This window comes from Chrysoperla carnea, chromosome 2 (assembly GCF_905475395.1).
Source record: "Chrysoperla carnea chromosome 2, inChrCarn1.1, whole genome shotgun sequence".
NCBI classification, from domain to species: Eukaryota; Metazoa; Arthropoda; class Insecta; order Neuroptera; family Chrysopidae; genus Chrysoperla; species Chrysoperla carnea.
This window is the reverse complement of record NC_058338.1, coordinates 83,170,346-83,184,960: the sequence shown is the minus strand read 5'-3', so window position 1 is coordinate 83,184,960 and position 14,615 is coordinate 83,170,346. Positions and strand designations below refer to the sequence as shown.

The 14,615-nt window shown below is 29.9% G+C and overlaps 1 protein-coding gene across 2 annotated transcripts in view; it reads right to left on the bottom strand.

Annotated features, from left to right (window-relative positions):
- Nucleotides 1–2,073: 2,073 nt before the first annotated feature.
- Nucleotides 2,074–14,615, bottom strand: part of LOC123293932 (putative uncharacterized protein DDB_G0291812) — a 260,485-nt gene continuing 247,943 nt past the window's right edge. For both annotated transcript variants that reach the window (XM_044874933.1, XM_044874932.1), the window contains 2 exons: nucleotides 12,836–14,423; nucleotides 2,074–5,098 (listed from right to left, as the gene is read on the bottom strand). In XM_044874933.1, coding sequence (XP_044730868.1) covers nucleotides 3,904–5,098; nucleotides 12,836–14,423 — 2,783 coding nt within the window. In that variant the 3' untranslated portion in view covers nucleotides 2,074–3,903. The remainder of the gene's footprint in view (nucleotides 5,099–12,835; nucleotides 14,424–14,615) is intronic.

Below are 14,615 nucleotides of genomic sequence, written 5' to 3'. Positions count from 1 at the left end.
ACTAGTTTTGGAGAAATCTATGAAAACATAACATCCATCTACCCCGTAAAACCAATGTTAAATATGCTTACTTTTGAAGCCACTTATTTATTTAAATAATCGGGCAACTTCATCTAAAATTTTCAGAATTGATTTAGACTTCTAGCCGCTAAATATCAGACATTAGTTTTTTTTTTACAAACTTTGAGCGTTGTTAGCTGCCTGTCCAAAATGTAAAAAAAAATGTAATATACAAATGTATATCTGAATATTACAAAAATTCTATACATAACTTCATTAAATACATTCAAAAAATTTATTTGATAAGTTTATCAAGCTTTTATAATTTCAATTAAATATATGGACTAATTTACGTTTCATTGATTTTTTGTTCACAAAAATTAATTTGCGCGTAGAGATAGTTATTTTTTAAAATTATTTACTAAAAATAATACTATATCCTCTTTTACCCTTGACAACTTTTGGCTAAAACATTTTTTTGGAGTTAGCGCTTTTTCTTTCCTACGAAAGCTTACGTTTTTCGAAAAAAATTGTTTCCATGATAACTTTCTGATATGTGGTCAACTTTTAGCTACTCTGGTAACGATATTTTACTCAAAAGTGGATGTTAGCTAAAAACTAATATAAAAAATGAGAAGTTTGACCCAAAATTAGTGGGATTCAAAAAAAAAATTGCATTCAAATCGAATAGAATTGTGGAATATTATGAAAAAAATCGATTTTTTGAACTTTATGACGTGATCAAATCCATAACATCCAAATTATATCCAATTTTAATGAATCAAGTATGGAAGTAAGGTAATGAAGATAGTGGGGTCCTGGTAACGATATTTTGCTCAACAACAAAATTATCTAACAATATTACTCGTTTGAACGTTAAAACAAAATAAATTTTTATGTGCAGTTGTGAATATGAAATATAAACAGATAATTGATGCAGCTGATTCCGGTCATATGATCATGCGCATTGAATACCATTTTTCGATATTACGTGTTTCTCCGTCAGCTGTTTGAATATTGTATTTTTGTCTTTGTTAATCTACTCTGTGAAGCCAAAATAAAATATACATACTTGGTATACGCTGGGTCATCTATTTAAAATATATGATCTAAGATCCAATCTGATATCAGAATATAATGTCCCCCATCAAACTCTGCAACTTTTGTTAAAGATATTTTTTGATTAATTAACTGCAAAACGGGCTGTTTACCATTATAGATTAAAATGACCAACCCTTTATACTGACTCGATCTGTGGGTGAAATCTCATCAAATCTTCACTAATGAAATCTCAATTTGGACTCGTCGTAGGATAGTTTATAATTAAAAAAACTAGATTTATTTTAATAAAAATTTATTAATAAATGAAGTTGTTATGACTATACAGAAATTTATATATTTATAATTTATAATTTATAATTTTTTTTAATTAAAATTATAATCATCTTATTTGTTTCAAAAATAATAAGCATTCTTACATAATAAGATTATTATTTACAACAAACAGAGAAAAAAAAACATAAAAACAGTCAATTATTAATTAGGTTATAAAATGTTTTGGCACTAATAGACAAAAATAATAATATTAAAAAAAAAAAAAACACATTGTGCATGCAAAAATATTAAAATTATAATAATGTTATTGTATATTAACTATGTAAATCATATTTTTTTGTTTAAATTAAAGAAGTAATGATTTTGTACAGGATAGGGTGGAAAAGTGTAAGATTTTGAAAACACTAAAAAAAATCCCATCAATTTTTCCCAATTAATCAGAAATTTAAGTTTTGCAAAAATAAATTGTATTTTTAAGCAAATTGTCTTTTTTTAAGTAAATTTTAGTTAAGTTAGTAGAGAAATATACTTCAATTTCTTATAAATTTAAATTCGAATCAAATGGAGTGAGGCAACTTTAAGAAGTACGTCACCTTACAGTTACGCACCACATGCCGTAGCATGTCCAGTGGAACTTGAACCACTTCGTATCGGATCCGCTATTTTAGTGCTTCAATTTTGTTTTGATAAAACGCTTTCACAAATGTGTACTCACAAATGTGGTACTCACAAATGTGATGCACCACGTCTGATTTCCAATACAATTTACTAAATTATTGACTTAAAAAGAAAACAATTTACTTGAAGACACAATAATTTTCTTCAGTTCTTAACTTTCTTAAACACTATTTTATGTAGTTTACGAGTTTTCCATATCGCACACCTCCCTGCGTCCATCCTGTTTTTATTTTTGATTAAATAATATTTTATATCATATTTGTTATAAATATTATGTTTTGTAATAGCACCAATTTTTCAATATTTTCTAAACATTTTAAATTTTCTAAAGTTGAAGAAGATGCCCTTTTGTTTTAAACATCTCGAAGAGCACTTTTACCCGGTCAAAGATCCCGATAAGAAGTTCCGAGTATGTGGATAGGTTGTTGCTGTTTTTATTAAAAATATCTAGGCGAATTTCGGCAAAGCTTAATTCATGTATTTAATAAAAAGTTTTCTATGCTCCACCCAGAGAATTCAAACGGTAATTAAGAAATTTTAAATACGAATGCAACTAACATGGGATCTTACAGCATGCACTTTGCTAGTTCGGGTCAAATGTAATAGTGAATTATACCAGAATTATTCGTTCACTATAGTCATGGTTTATAATTGTTCGGTTCATGTTTATGTGAACATTTTACAATATTTAGCAAGACACTAACATGAGGTTAAAATTCCAAAAACGTCAAAAATATTTGAAACTTTTGTTCATAAACTTCACTTTAAGTTCAGTAGATCAACGGGATTGATCCTGCGTCTATGTTAGTTTACTGACTGTTTCAAGTAAGAGAAGCTAATGTAATCTCGAAAAAATTCATTTTTCGGTTTTTAACACAACTGTTTTGGTAATCCGTCAATAAATTTATTTTAGTATTTACGTGAGTACGTAGGCATCTATTTACTGAAACGATTCGCCGAAAAATATATATATTTCTTATTTTTGATTGTCGTAGCAGCTTATGAGGATGGAACCTCATAATTTGTTCTGCTGTTAAGTGAGTGGTGTCATTATTTGTAATTGAAATCATTCAGTCACGCTCGGAGAATAATGTGGCGATTTATTGAGAAACTATTTACTGCATAAAATAAAATAACTACTTAGGGAGCATTTATAAACCACGTGGCCCGATCTAGGGAGGAAGGGGGTAAGTTCAAAAGCTATCCTGAGCTGCGTCAGTGTAGGGTGGCTATAAAATCAACCTACGTACTTGGTATACTTTTTTTGGCACAATGAAAATAATTTCCAGTTTAATTTGCTGTATATGGATATTTAAATTCAAACTTTGGGTACTTTTATATTTTATGAACGCCATAATCTTACAATGCGACAATTCGAGTGTTTCAGATAATACAAAATGGTTTCTTGACTTGATAATAAAAAAATTACATTCCACCCGTAGGGGAGAACAGCATAGTAAAAGTTACGGTTGGCTGCATCGGAGAAGGGTTTCAAAAAGGATGGAATTATGCCACGAAGTTAATAGATTCTTCCTTAATGATTATAAACGATAACTTGCTTTTAACCACATTCTTTATTGGTTGATCGTTGAACACGCTGACACATTTGTGTCTGCTAAACAAGCCCATGGCTTATTAAAAAGCACTTAATTATGATGTTTTTACATACTGATAATTCCAGTATTGAGGCGTCTTTTGGTAAAATACGTCCTGTGGCTAATTAAACGAACTTTCGTTATCCTGTTCATGATTTCACTGAAGTAACCGGGTTAAATATAAAGATTTGAATTGTTAATAATTCGAAATAATATTCGATAAGTATTAAATAATTACTACTAAATTGGTGATTCTATCCGTTTTGAGAAAAAATAAATCAAAAATAACAAAAATTTATTTTCTATAATTATTATTCCTGACTTCAATAACGACCCCACCATTATGTGAAGTCGTATGTCCTAATTTATTATGACCATTTTCAATATATTTTAAATTTGGTTCATTACCACGAAATCGACTTTTCGTAATCGTTTTCGTTTCAGTGGATTCAATTGTTTCTAATGATTTACCATCTTTTGATGGTACAGTTTTTTTGGTAAAACTTTTCACTGTATCCGTGACACTCGGATGATTTGGATCATCTGATTTAGATGTTATATGGTACGTTTCAGAATAATTATCTGATCCGTTACTACCACGCCGTAATGTAGAATGTTTCACGGGATAATTACTTTCAATTTTCGATATTGGTGAAATATAACCACTATCGTTTCGTATTGTTGTCGATGATGTATTTATAAAATTATTACGATAATTATCGGTTACTTTCGGGGATATTGTTCGATAATGTTCGATTCGTTTTGGTGCATTACCATTACTCGTATAATAAGTTTTTTGTTCTTCTTCGTTTGCGTGCAAAGTTTTAAATAATTCTGGGGCAGTGTCAGCTAAACCTTTCATAAAGATTTTTTTCTTATCATCAACATAATTATTATTCCTAGAAAATCGATTTGGTGTGTATGTCATATTATCTTTTCGATCTTCTTCAATTATGGCCTCGTTTATATCACGTTGACTTCGACTTATACTGGACACGATGCCAGGACTTTTTAATTGTAGTGGATTCTCATCAAGTCGATGTAAATGTGGATTACTTTTATATATAGTCGACATATTATTTCGTTGTAGGTTCAACATACTTGCGGGTCCGGAATCAACATTTGGTGCTCCAACTCCTCCATGGACATTGAAACTTTTACTCCTGTTTAATGTTGATTTGTAGGTACGAGCCGGTTTTGCAGGACCACCGTTCACTAATGGACGATTTGCGGATATTGTTGAGCCCGGTGGAGACACTGTATTTATGATTGATACATTTATTGTACTATTATTAGCATTGTTATTGGTTTTGGACAGTCTTGTCGGTGGCGAATGTGATAAAGTATTTGTTTTATAAGTGGATGAACTATTATATTGGTGAATGTTCCGTGGCAATGTTTGAACGTTCCGGCTATAATCAATTATATCTTCATTTGGTGCAAGACGACTTGTGGATTTACTTAAACGGCCTAAGGTGCTACTATGTACTCTGAAAGAAGGAAATAATATATATTAAAAATTTTTCAAACCAACAATTGCAAATTTAGCCTTAATATAACTTAATATTAAGTTGTTTTTGTTTTTCGCTTGTAAACTTAATTTATTAATTATTTCTTATATTTGAAGCCTCACTTAATCTGATGGATTTTTAGCTATGTTCAATCGAAATCTGCGAAAAAGTTGCTTGGAGATTTTTAGCTCTTTTGTTGGTTGTCAAAGAGTATGATAATAAGATTTAAATTTGCTAACATTTCGTAAATAATTTTTTTCCCTGCGTTCATTTTGATTCCTTTTTAACCCTCGAACCAAATAAAGAAGTGTTATAAGTTTGACCGTTGGATGTGTGTGTGTGTGTATGTGTGCCTGACTGTCAGTGGCATCGTAGTGTCTAAACGGATGAAAAGATTTTGATTTTTTTGTTTCGTTTGAAAAGTAATTTAATGAGAGTGTTCTTAGCTATGTTTCAAGTGTAGTTTGGGGTTCCGTACCTGGGACAACTTAATAATATGAGATGATCTTCAAAATCGGTTCAGTTTGGAAGGCTCTAAGGAAAAAGGTAATTTAATGGAAAAAGTGTTCTTAGATATGTTTTAAGCGCGAGTTTAGGATTCCGTACCAGAAAAATTTGTCGGTTTTTTTAAGCTTTTGTAAATTTTACTTGTTTGCTACTTATTTTAGCTACAATTGATTATTTATTTTGAATGACTGTGGAGATACCGCTCGAATGGATGTTGGTGCGTTTTCACCTACAATTAACCAGAGGAAAATATTTATATTCAATTAGAGAAACAATGAAATACTGTGCGCATTAATATATGGATTAGATTTTACTGGTTTAATTTTTTTTGTTTTTAAGTCAGTGGAACTTATCTATAAATTACTATAAATTGTTGCTGACAGATAAATAAAAATTGACAGATATGTGTAATAATGAATAAAAACAAAATGATTCAATAAAAGTAGTTTTCCTTCAGATTTTTCAAATATAGAAAACATACATATGCATAATATGTGTAGAAAATATTATTATTTGTTTAAATTATTCGTTGACATGTTTTCACTTCCATTAATAGTGAAATTCTTTCGAAAAATTATGAGCGATTTCAATATTCTTACTAGAAAACGCATAATCTATGCTACCAACAGTGTTGTGATTTTCTTGTTTCGTTTGAAAGGTAATTTAATGGAGAGTGTTCACAGATATGCTTTAAATGCGAGTTTAGGGTTCCGTACTCGATAAATTTGTCGGGGTTTTTTTAAATTTTGTAAATTTCACTTGTAATTAACTCAATTTGTTATTACAGACAAAAAATGCGATCAAAAGAATTTATTTTATAATTATATTAGGTATTTATTACAAGATAAAAGTTTAGGAACATTAATCAAAACAAATATTAAGTAATATGGAACTAAAGGTATTATTACCCGCATTAATAATGACATTTAGAATAACTATTTAACCTTTTTTATGTGATAACATAGAATTTGTAATTTCTTCTGCCTCTAAAAAATGTATTACTTCTTTACGTTAAATTACGGTCTTTACATTTTCTGTATTAGATAATTGATGTAATGTGATGTATTGTTATAAACACATTTAAATAAATAAGTTTATTATTACTAATGTTAATACTTTGGTCATTTCTTCATGGCCGTACTTATAAGGCTAACGAATAATTTTCACATAATATACAATACAAATATGCAGCTACACAATCCAAAGCACAAAATAGTTTACAAATGACTATATTTCTATAATAATAAAAATTTTATAGAAATTGTTCAACTGTTCTTAGCATAATTTAGAGACATGTCTTTCATTAATAAAACATCAAAAATGTGCTGATAGGCTAGGGAAAAAATTAGACCACGATATAGGCAATTTGTTAGCTTTTATGTTATCAAAAAACATAAAATTCCTTTCAATTGCTAACTAAAACAAGTGGAAACAATCAATTAACTGAGTTAATTGTTAAAATACAATGTAAAGACAGTGGGTGACAATGTAAAGACGATTACGAAATCGTTTGTTTTTTCACGTGATGAAAATAAAGAGAGATAGCCACTCTTAGATAGCCAGGCATACATACATGTCATACACACACATAACTGATATTCCCATATAATATATATCTACTTTATAATTTGCGCCCTCACGGCTAAACAGTGACTTTTACGAAAAAATCCTTCAAACAAAAGTTTTTTATTTTTTGAAGAAGAACATTTTTTACATTTAAACATTTGTTCTATCTCTAACGGTTTACAAAAAGGTTCTTACGCGCCCAATACCCAATTGACCGCATTTACGTACTCGACCTCACTTTTTACGTCCTGAGCACGCTGTAAAAAATTCAGCTGGATATTTTTTTATCCTTTTTGCGTTATCGTGTTGTCAGACAGACGGACGGGCGGACGGACGGAAAATGGACTAATTAGGTGATTTTATGAACACCTATACCAAAATTTTGTTTGTAGCATCAATATTTTTACAAACTTGGGACTAAACTTAGCATACCATGATATAAATTCGTAATCTTTATTTTTCAACTGTTTTTCTTTATTCCATTGAGGAATGTAGTGTATGCGAAAGCTTTCTAAAGATAAGAGTTTCGATTACACGATGGCTTTTTACGATTGATTAATTCCAAGTTTTTTTTTTCTCGGATATGATGAAGTTTATTCTGTTTGTATTTACTTCTTAATAGCTAAAATAGTAAATAAAGTTCATTTTTGTTTGGTTGTTTGTTTTTTTTTTCTAGTTTTCCTTCTACCGGAATTCGATTATGACAGGCTTCATCCCCTTTAATACTACCTACATAATAAAACATATTGTAATGAGAAAGTCCTACTGGGGGGATTGGGACGATATTGGGACTAACGTTGTTAACGGGTGTAAAAAAATGTTTAGCTTATAGGCGTAATATTAAAATATATTTCTAAACACTCTGTATAGATGTAAGAAAAATATTTTTCGTTTCTTTGTTTAATTTTTATTTTTTAAATTGTGCTAATAAATTATTCTTACAATTGATTAATAATGCCTATTATAAAGTATAAAATAATTTACTAATTAGTTTAGATTGTTTATAAACATTATTAAAATTAGTCATATTATAAATTCTAAATATCAAAATAAGGAAAACAATGCACCTACATATTGTAACAACTAGCAAATTATAATTATTTTTTAACAAGCTAAATTTAATTAAGAATATAATTATATGCAATTAAATAGTTAAGGAATTACGTATGGATATTTATTTTAAATTGTTGTTTTTTTTTAAGGATAATTTGTGTTTTAATTTAATTTGGTCCCACTCAAATTATTAAAAATAGACTGAGAGATAATGATCAATTTTACTTGAAGATTTCCTTCTATCTAATGTTTGCATATTTTTAAAATAAATTAAAAATTCAAAATCAATCAATTAATATTTTTTGTTTTGAAACGACTTTTCTTTTGTGACCAAAATGGAAAGATCATTATCAGTGTAACCAAACTGTCTTTATTTTTTCATGATAATTTTAAAGTTACGGGTACTTTTAAAAGAACTTTTCAACAGAGAAAAGATAACGCCCGACAAAAAAATGTTCGTAAAAGATCGTGTAACGTCATAAAGTTAGTTAATAATTGTATACAGTGTATACTATTCAATTAACATTATTACGTCACCAGGAGATTTAGGAACATTTTTTTTTGTCGAATTTTCGTTTCTCTTTTAAAAAGTTCTTTTAAAACTGTATGTAACTTTAAAGTTAAGTATCATGAAAAATAAAAACAGTTTTGTTATAAAACTAATAAATAATCTTTCCATTTTCGCCAAAGAAAAGAAGAAATTTGGCCCATTTTCATATTCCACAACTAAAAATTAGAATTTTCAAGTATGCGTCAAGGACAATAATAAAATATTAATGATTCTGTTTAAGATTTTTCAAGATGTTTAAACTTGGCTTTTTATTACGACAATTTTTTGTTTATGGATAAACAAATTAGAATTTTTATTCTAATAAAAAACAAGTGAAAACAAGCAATATACTGAGTTAATTGTTAAAATACCATGTATAGATAGTGTTGATTATTCTGTCATATTACACATACATACATGTCACACATATATAACTGATATTCCCATATAATAAACAATGATATTTACGGAAAAATATTTCAAACAAAAGTTCTTTATTTTTTATGAGGAACATTTTTTAAATTTAACCTTTTGTTCTATCTCTAACGGTTTACAAGATGGGTCCTACGGACCAAGACCCAATTGGCTTATGTTGCTCATTTACGAACTCGACCTTACTTTTTACGTCCTTAACACGCTATAAGAATATCAGTTTTCATATCTTTTTTCGAGCTATCGAGATGACAGCCGGACACACGACAAATCGACAGACGACAGACAGATGATAGACAGAGGACAGGCAGACGACAGACAGGCAAACAGACAGACAGACAAACGGAAATGGACTAGTTAGGTGATTTCAAGGGTTACAAACTTGGAACTAAACTTAGTATACCTTGGTATATTTTATATACATGGTATAATAAATTCCATAATTTAATTAATGTCATTCAGAAAAAAAAAGCAATAAAATTTCATTGAAAAATTTTATTTGCATCATTAAAATTAATTAATAACCAAAAAATAAAATATATTGTGATAGGTATGAGCCTTAGACGTCAATCCATTAATTTATATTAATAAAATAAATAAATTCATATTTGCATATTTAAAAAGTTTCACAGATAGGGCATTTTCCTATCTAATCTTGTGGGGTTCTTTATCTGCAAATATGACTTGCAGCAAGATATTAGACTTATGATCTGCAAATATAAGATATCATAAAACGATTTTATTTCGGTTTTCGAGGTGAATACAAAAACTTACTATCAAGAAATTAAAGATACTATAAAAATATAATAATTGCGAAACGCGTGCTGCGCAAATTTCATTCAAAATTTATGTTCATGTTTTCTATAAACAAAATTTTGTTGAAAATAATATTGCAAAAAAATCTTGGCCTAAATGATTTTTACATTGGTACGACCATATATAGGTAGAAAAAGGTTAAGGTGTGCTTTTTATAAGAAAATAATATGTTTTAAAGTTGGTTTCAACTGCCTACAAACAAAAATTGTACACTAGGTAAATCCCCCCACTGCTTTCACATTAAGATATTCCATATTTAGATATTCACATGGCTAGATCTACTTATTATTTTTTTTACAATAAAATTTTTAAATGTGGGTGAGTGGGTTGTCCCATAATATAACATTGTTGTGGATTCTGCGTGCTTATTTTAAACTATTCTTAAACTGCAAAAAATTATATGTTTGATTTTTTTTGTGTGTGTTTTCATGAATCATTCTAAATTTTAGTGGATATGAATCTTAGATGCCAGACCAAAACTTTCTCGACCAATCAAATTATTATACCATGTATATATGAAATATACAATACATAGTATATTAAGTTTGGTCCCAAGTTTGTAATGCAAAATATATTGATGCTACGAAAATAATTAGTCCATTTCCTTCTGTCCGTTCGCCCGTCTGTGAACGCGATAACTCCAAAAACGAAAAAAGACATCAAGCGCACTCAGGACGTAAAAAGTGAGTGTAATTCGGAAATGAACAAGGTCAATTGGTTCTCGGATCCGTGGGACCCGTCTTGTAAACTGTTAGAGATAGAACAAAAGTTTAAATGTAATGTTCCTTATTAAAAAATAAACAACTTTTGTTTGAAACATTTTGTTATAAACATCACTGTTTACTCACGGGGGCACACATTAGAAGCTAATTAGTGTAATGTGATCGAGTAATCACTACTATACATGGTATTTCAACAATTAACTCAGCCAATTGTTTGTTTTCACTTGTTATATTTTTTATAATTAGAACATAGAATAAATATCACGTGTGTCTATAAGAATATATGCTCAATATCGCAGTAGTTAATAACGTATACCAAAACAAGTATTTTAGCATGATAAAAATTTATCTGGAAAAAGCGTTTTTCGGAGCTACAGACCTCAGAGTTTTGAGCATTTTTTAAAATTTGTACTAAATCTGCTTTTGAAAAAATATTTCTAGCAAAAGTTGTTGATGTCTTTACCAGAAACATTTTTGTAATGGAGAGTTTATCTTAATTTGTTAAAGATAGAGGTATTTTTGCTCTAAATCTAACATTTTTAAAGAGATATCGAAATCGAAAACTGTTTGAGATAGAAAGAGTAAAACTGTAAATGCAAAAAAGTTCCTGATCTTAGTACCAAAATCTTTTATTGGAAACTTGAATGGATTGGGCACAAGTATGAAAAGATGTGCAAAGTTGCAAATTCGTATTCAAAGAGTACTTCCGCATATTTTCTACACGTTTCAAAAAATTAATTCAAAATTTTGTTGGGTACTTTCAAACTTCTCATGGGCAAGGAATTGGATCGAGTTTTTTTTTGTAAGTTAAAAGATTTCCCACACGCAAAACTATAGACTAACAGCCTTGTTCATGCATAAAAGATACATAAATTGATATACATATATTTATATATATTTTTCGATTTTCGGATTTGAATATAGTAATTTTCTGACAGAAAATTTAAAAATAAATTAATTTATGAATCAAATAGTTTCGAGCTATTAGTTTTTGAGCAAAACATTTTATTTTGTTATAAAGAAAATTTTGTACTATTGCCTCGTAATATTCTGTTTTTTTTCTGACTAAACTACAGAATTTGAAATAATAATATAATAACAGCATTTCATTATTTCTGTTGCCCGGGAATTATTTCTGCAGTCCGAGACTAAAATGCAGCGTGATAAAGTTTAAACAAATTTTTTTTCTTTGATTATGCTTTGCTAACACGAATTAAAATTTTCTCGTGAGTGATATAAGTTGACCGATAAATGCCTAAGAATGCCACATAGCTAAGAATAGTTTCGATCAAATTATCTTTCAAATCATTAGATTAGTTTGTGGCATCTCTAAGCAGATGAACGAATTTGATTTTTTTTCTGTTTGAAAGGTATATTGATCGAGAGTGTTATAAGCTATGCTTCAAGAAAGTCTGTTAAGCCGTTTGAAGATCATCAACTCTTTTCTATTTTTTGTATGGGTACGTAACTCTAATCTCGAACTGGAAACATAGCTAAGAACCCTGTCAATCAAATTATCTTACAAAAAAAACAAAAACAAAAACAAAAACAAACAAAAAAACAAATCAAATTCAGTTCATCCGCTTAGGAGCTACAGACAGACACACAGATACACGGAAACACAAATATACAATAACATTAAACTAATAACACCTCTTTTTGTTAGTCAGGGGTTCATAAAATAAAAATGTTTGAATAAAATCTATCTATTGTTACTTGGTTTCATGGAAGCTAAAAAAGAAAATTCAATGGCACTAATAACCGAGAAAAACAAGACAAAAAACAGCCAATTTGGTTAAAAAAAATCTAATGCTTAAAAAATAGATTTTTTAAAATATCTCGTAAACTATTAAGTTTATGGCAGTTTTGACCTTTGACATTGTATAATTTTTGTTGCTAACACAATTTTCCATTGGACTTTTCATTTCTTGCATCCGAATAAAGATAATCCCGATGAAAAAAACTTTACTATCAAGCAGAAAAACATTCATTTTGATGAGTTATAAATTTACGATTATAAGCAAATGTTGAGTATAAGAAAAATAGTTTTACTAAAAACTGTATACATACCGTGAAATTTCATCTTCCGATGGACTTTCGCGCCTATAATAACCATTTTCATGTGATCGATTAGGATAATTGTTATATTTTCTTGACGATCGTGCCGGTTTCACACCATCATATTTATTTTCTCTACCATAAATACTACCACCAAATGGATCTTCACCTAAATAATAACGTTGTACAACACTAGGAGATGCACTATTACCACGTGACGGAACACCATTACGCACATTATTGAGATGCTTCCGATTCTCAGCCATACTTTGATCTGATAACTGATGTCGATTACTACTATTACTGGAGGACAAATTTGATTTTTGTTTTTGATACAACGTAGTGGAAACTGGTTTATCATTTATGGCACCGCCTACTTCATTATAATGACGTGATGAATTTCTTTGTTGGTGGGATTCATTAAGACCAACAGGTGGCGGAATATTATTGTCAATAACATTGAATTGTTGATATGTTGATGTTGAGTTTTGATGTGGCGATGGTGATCGTGACATGTGACGTTTTGCTTTTTGTTTTGCTTTGCGTTCCGCACTAGCAGAACGAATTTTTCCAACTAATTTCCGTATACTTTGTCCGATAATATTTCCACTAGGATTTTTTGATTTTTGATGTGGTGATGTTGACGAACTTGATGTAGGTGGTGGTATATCCGCGGCAAAACGTGTTCGTTGATATAACTTTTTATCTTTGACACCACCAAGATGGTGTAAAGGTGGTGATGGTGACGAACTGGGTGTAACACGAGGAGGTGGGGAATAATCTGGTGGTGGTTCTTCAAAAGGTAATTCTTCTTTACTATCACGGGATAAATACGACATTTCATTCCGTGAATGACTTCGATAACCACTATCGTAATGACTATCTTCCGAACTACGCTGTTTACGTTCCATTTGGCGTCTACGTTGAGGAACTGTCGGAGGTGTTTCATCTCCAGCTGGATATCGTCGAAACTCCTCTCGTTCTTTATACTTGTACGATCTTTGATGTTGATCATCTACTATTGGTTTAAAATGAATATCGCGTTCAGGGATTTCGTCATTCCGCCCTTGTGGATATGGTGATTCATGACCGTTCATTCGCTTCGAATCACCGTTATAAAATTTGGGCGAATCACTTTCTAATTCATCCGCGCTGCCATAATGATTTTTTGTACGATAAATATTATGGCGATCTTTAACCGATTTTTGTTGATGATGATCTTCGTAACGTTTTTCAGTCCATTCGGTCCATTTTGATTCGTTTTGTTCGGGTGTTGGTGGTGTATACGGTTTAGGAGATAGACTCGACGTAATAAAGGTGGTTGGGGTTATTGGTGGTGGAGGATTACTTTGTGTTTTTACTGTTGGTTTTGATTTTATGGTCACATTAAAATAACTAGTTGTTGGTCCGGTATTTGGCGTGTCAATTTCATTCAGTGAATCTCGAGAGGATCGTGAATCGGAACCAAAATGATGCTCTAGCCATTTTGATGTTTCTTCTTTTCGAGTTTCTTCTTCTTGATCGAAGTCGATCGGTCGTTTTGTTAATGCATCTTTACGGTCTAAGGGTGATCCAATTGGTGAATTGGGTGCATCTAGACCTGTAACAATAAAAATTTTATTTAATGAACATTTTGTAATTTGGTTTAAATTCAAATCATATACATATTTTATTGGGTAGTTATAAATATTTTTAATCTGCAAGTACATAAGATTTTTTTCTACCATTTTGAACTGATTTTAATTGAAAACGAACATCTACATTAAGGTATTTCGATACCAAAAAAAAAATG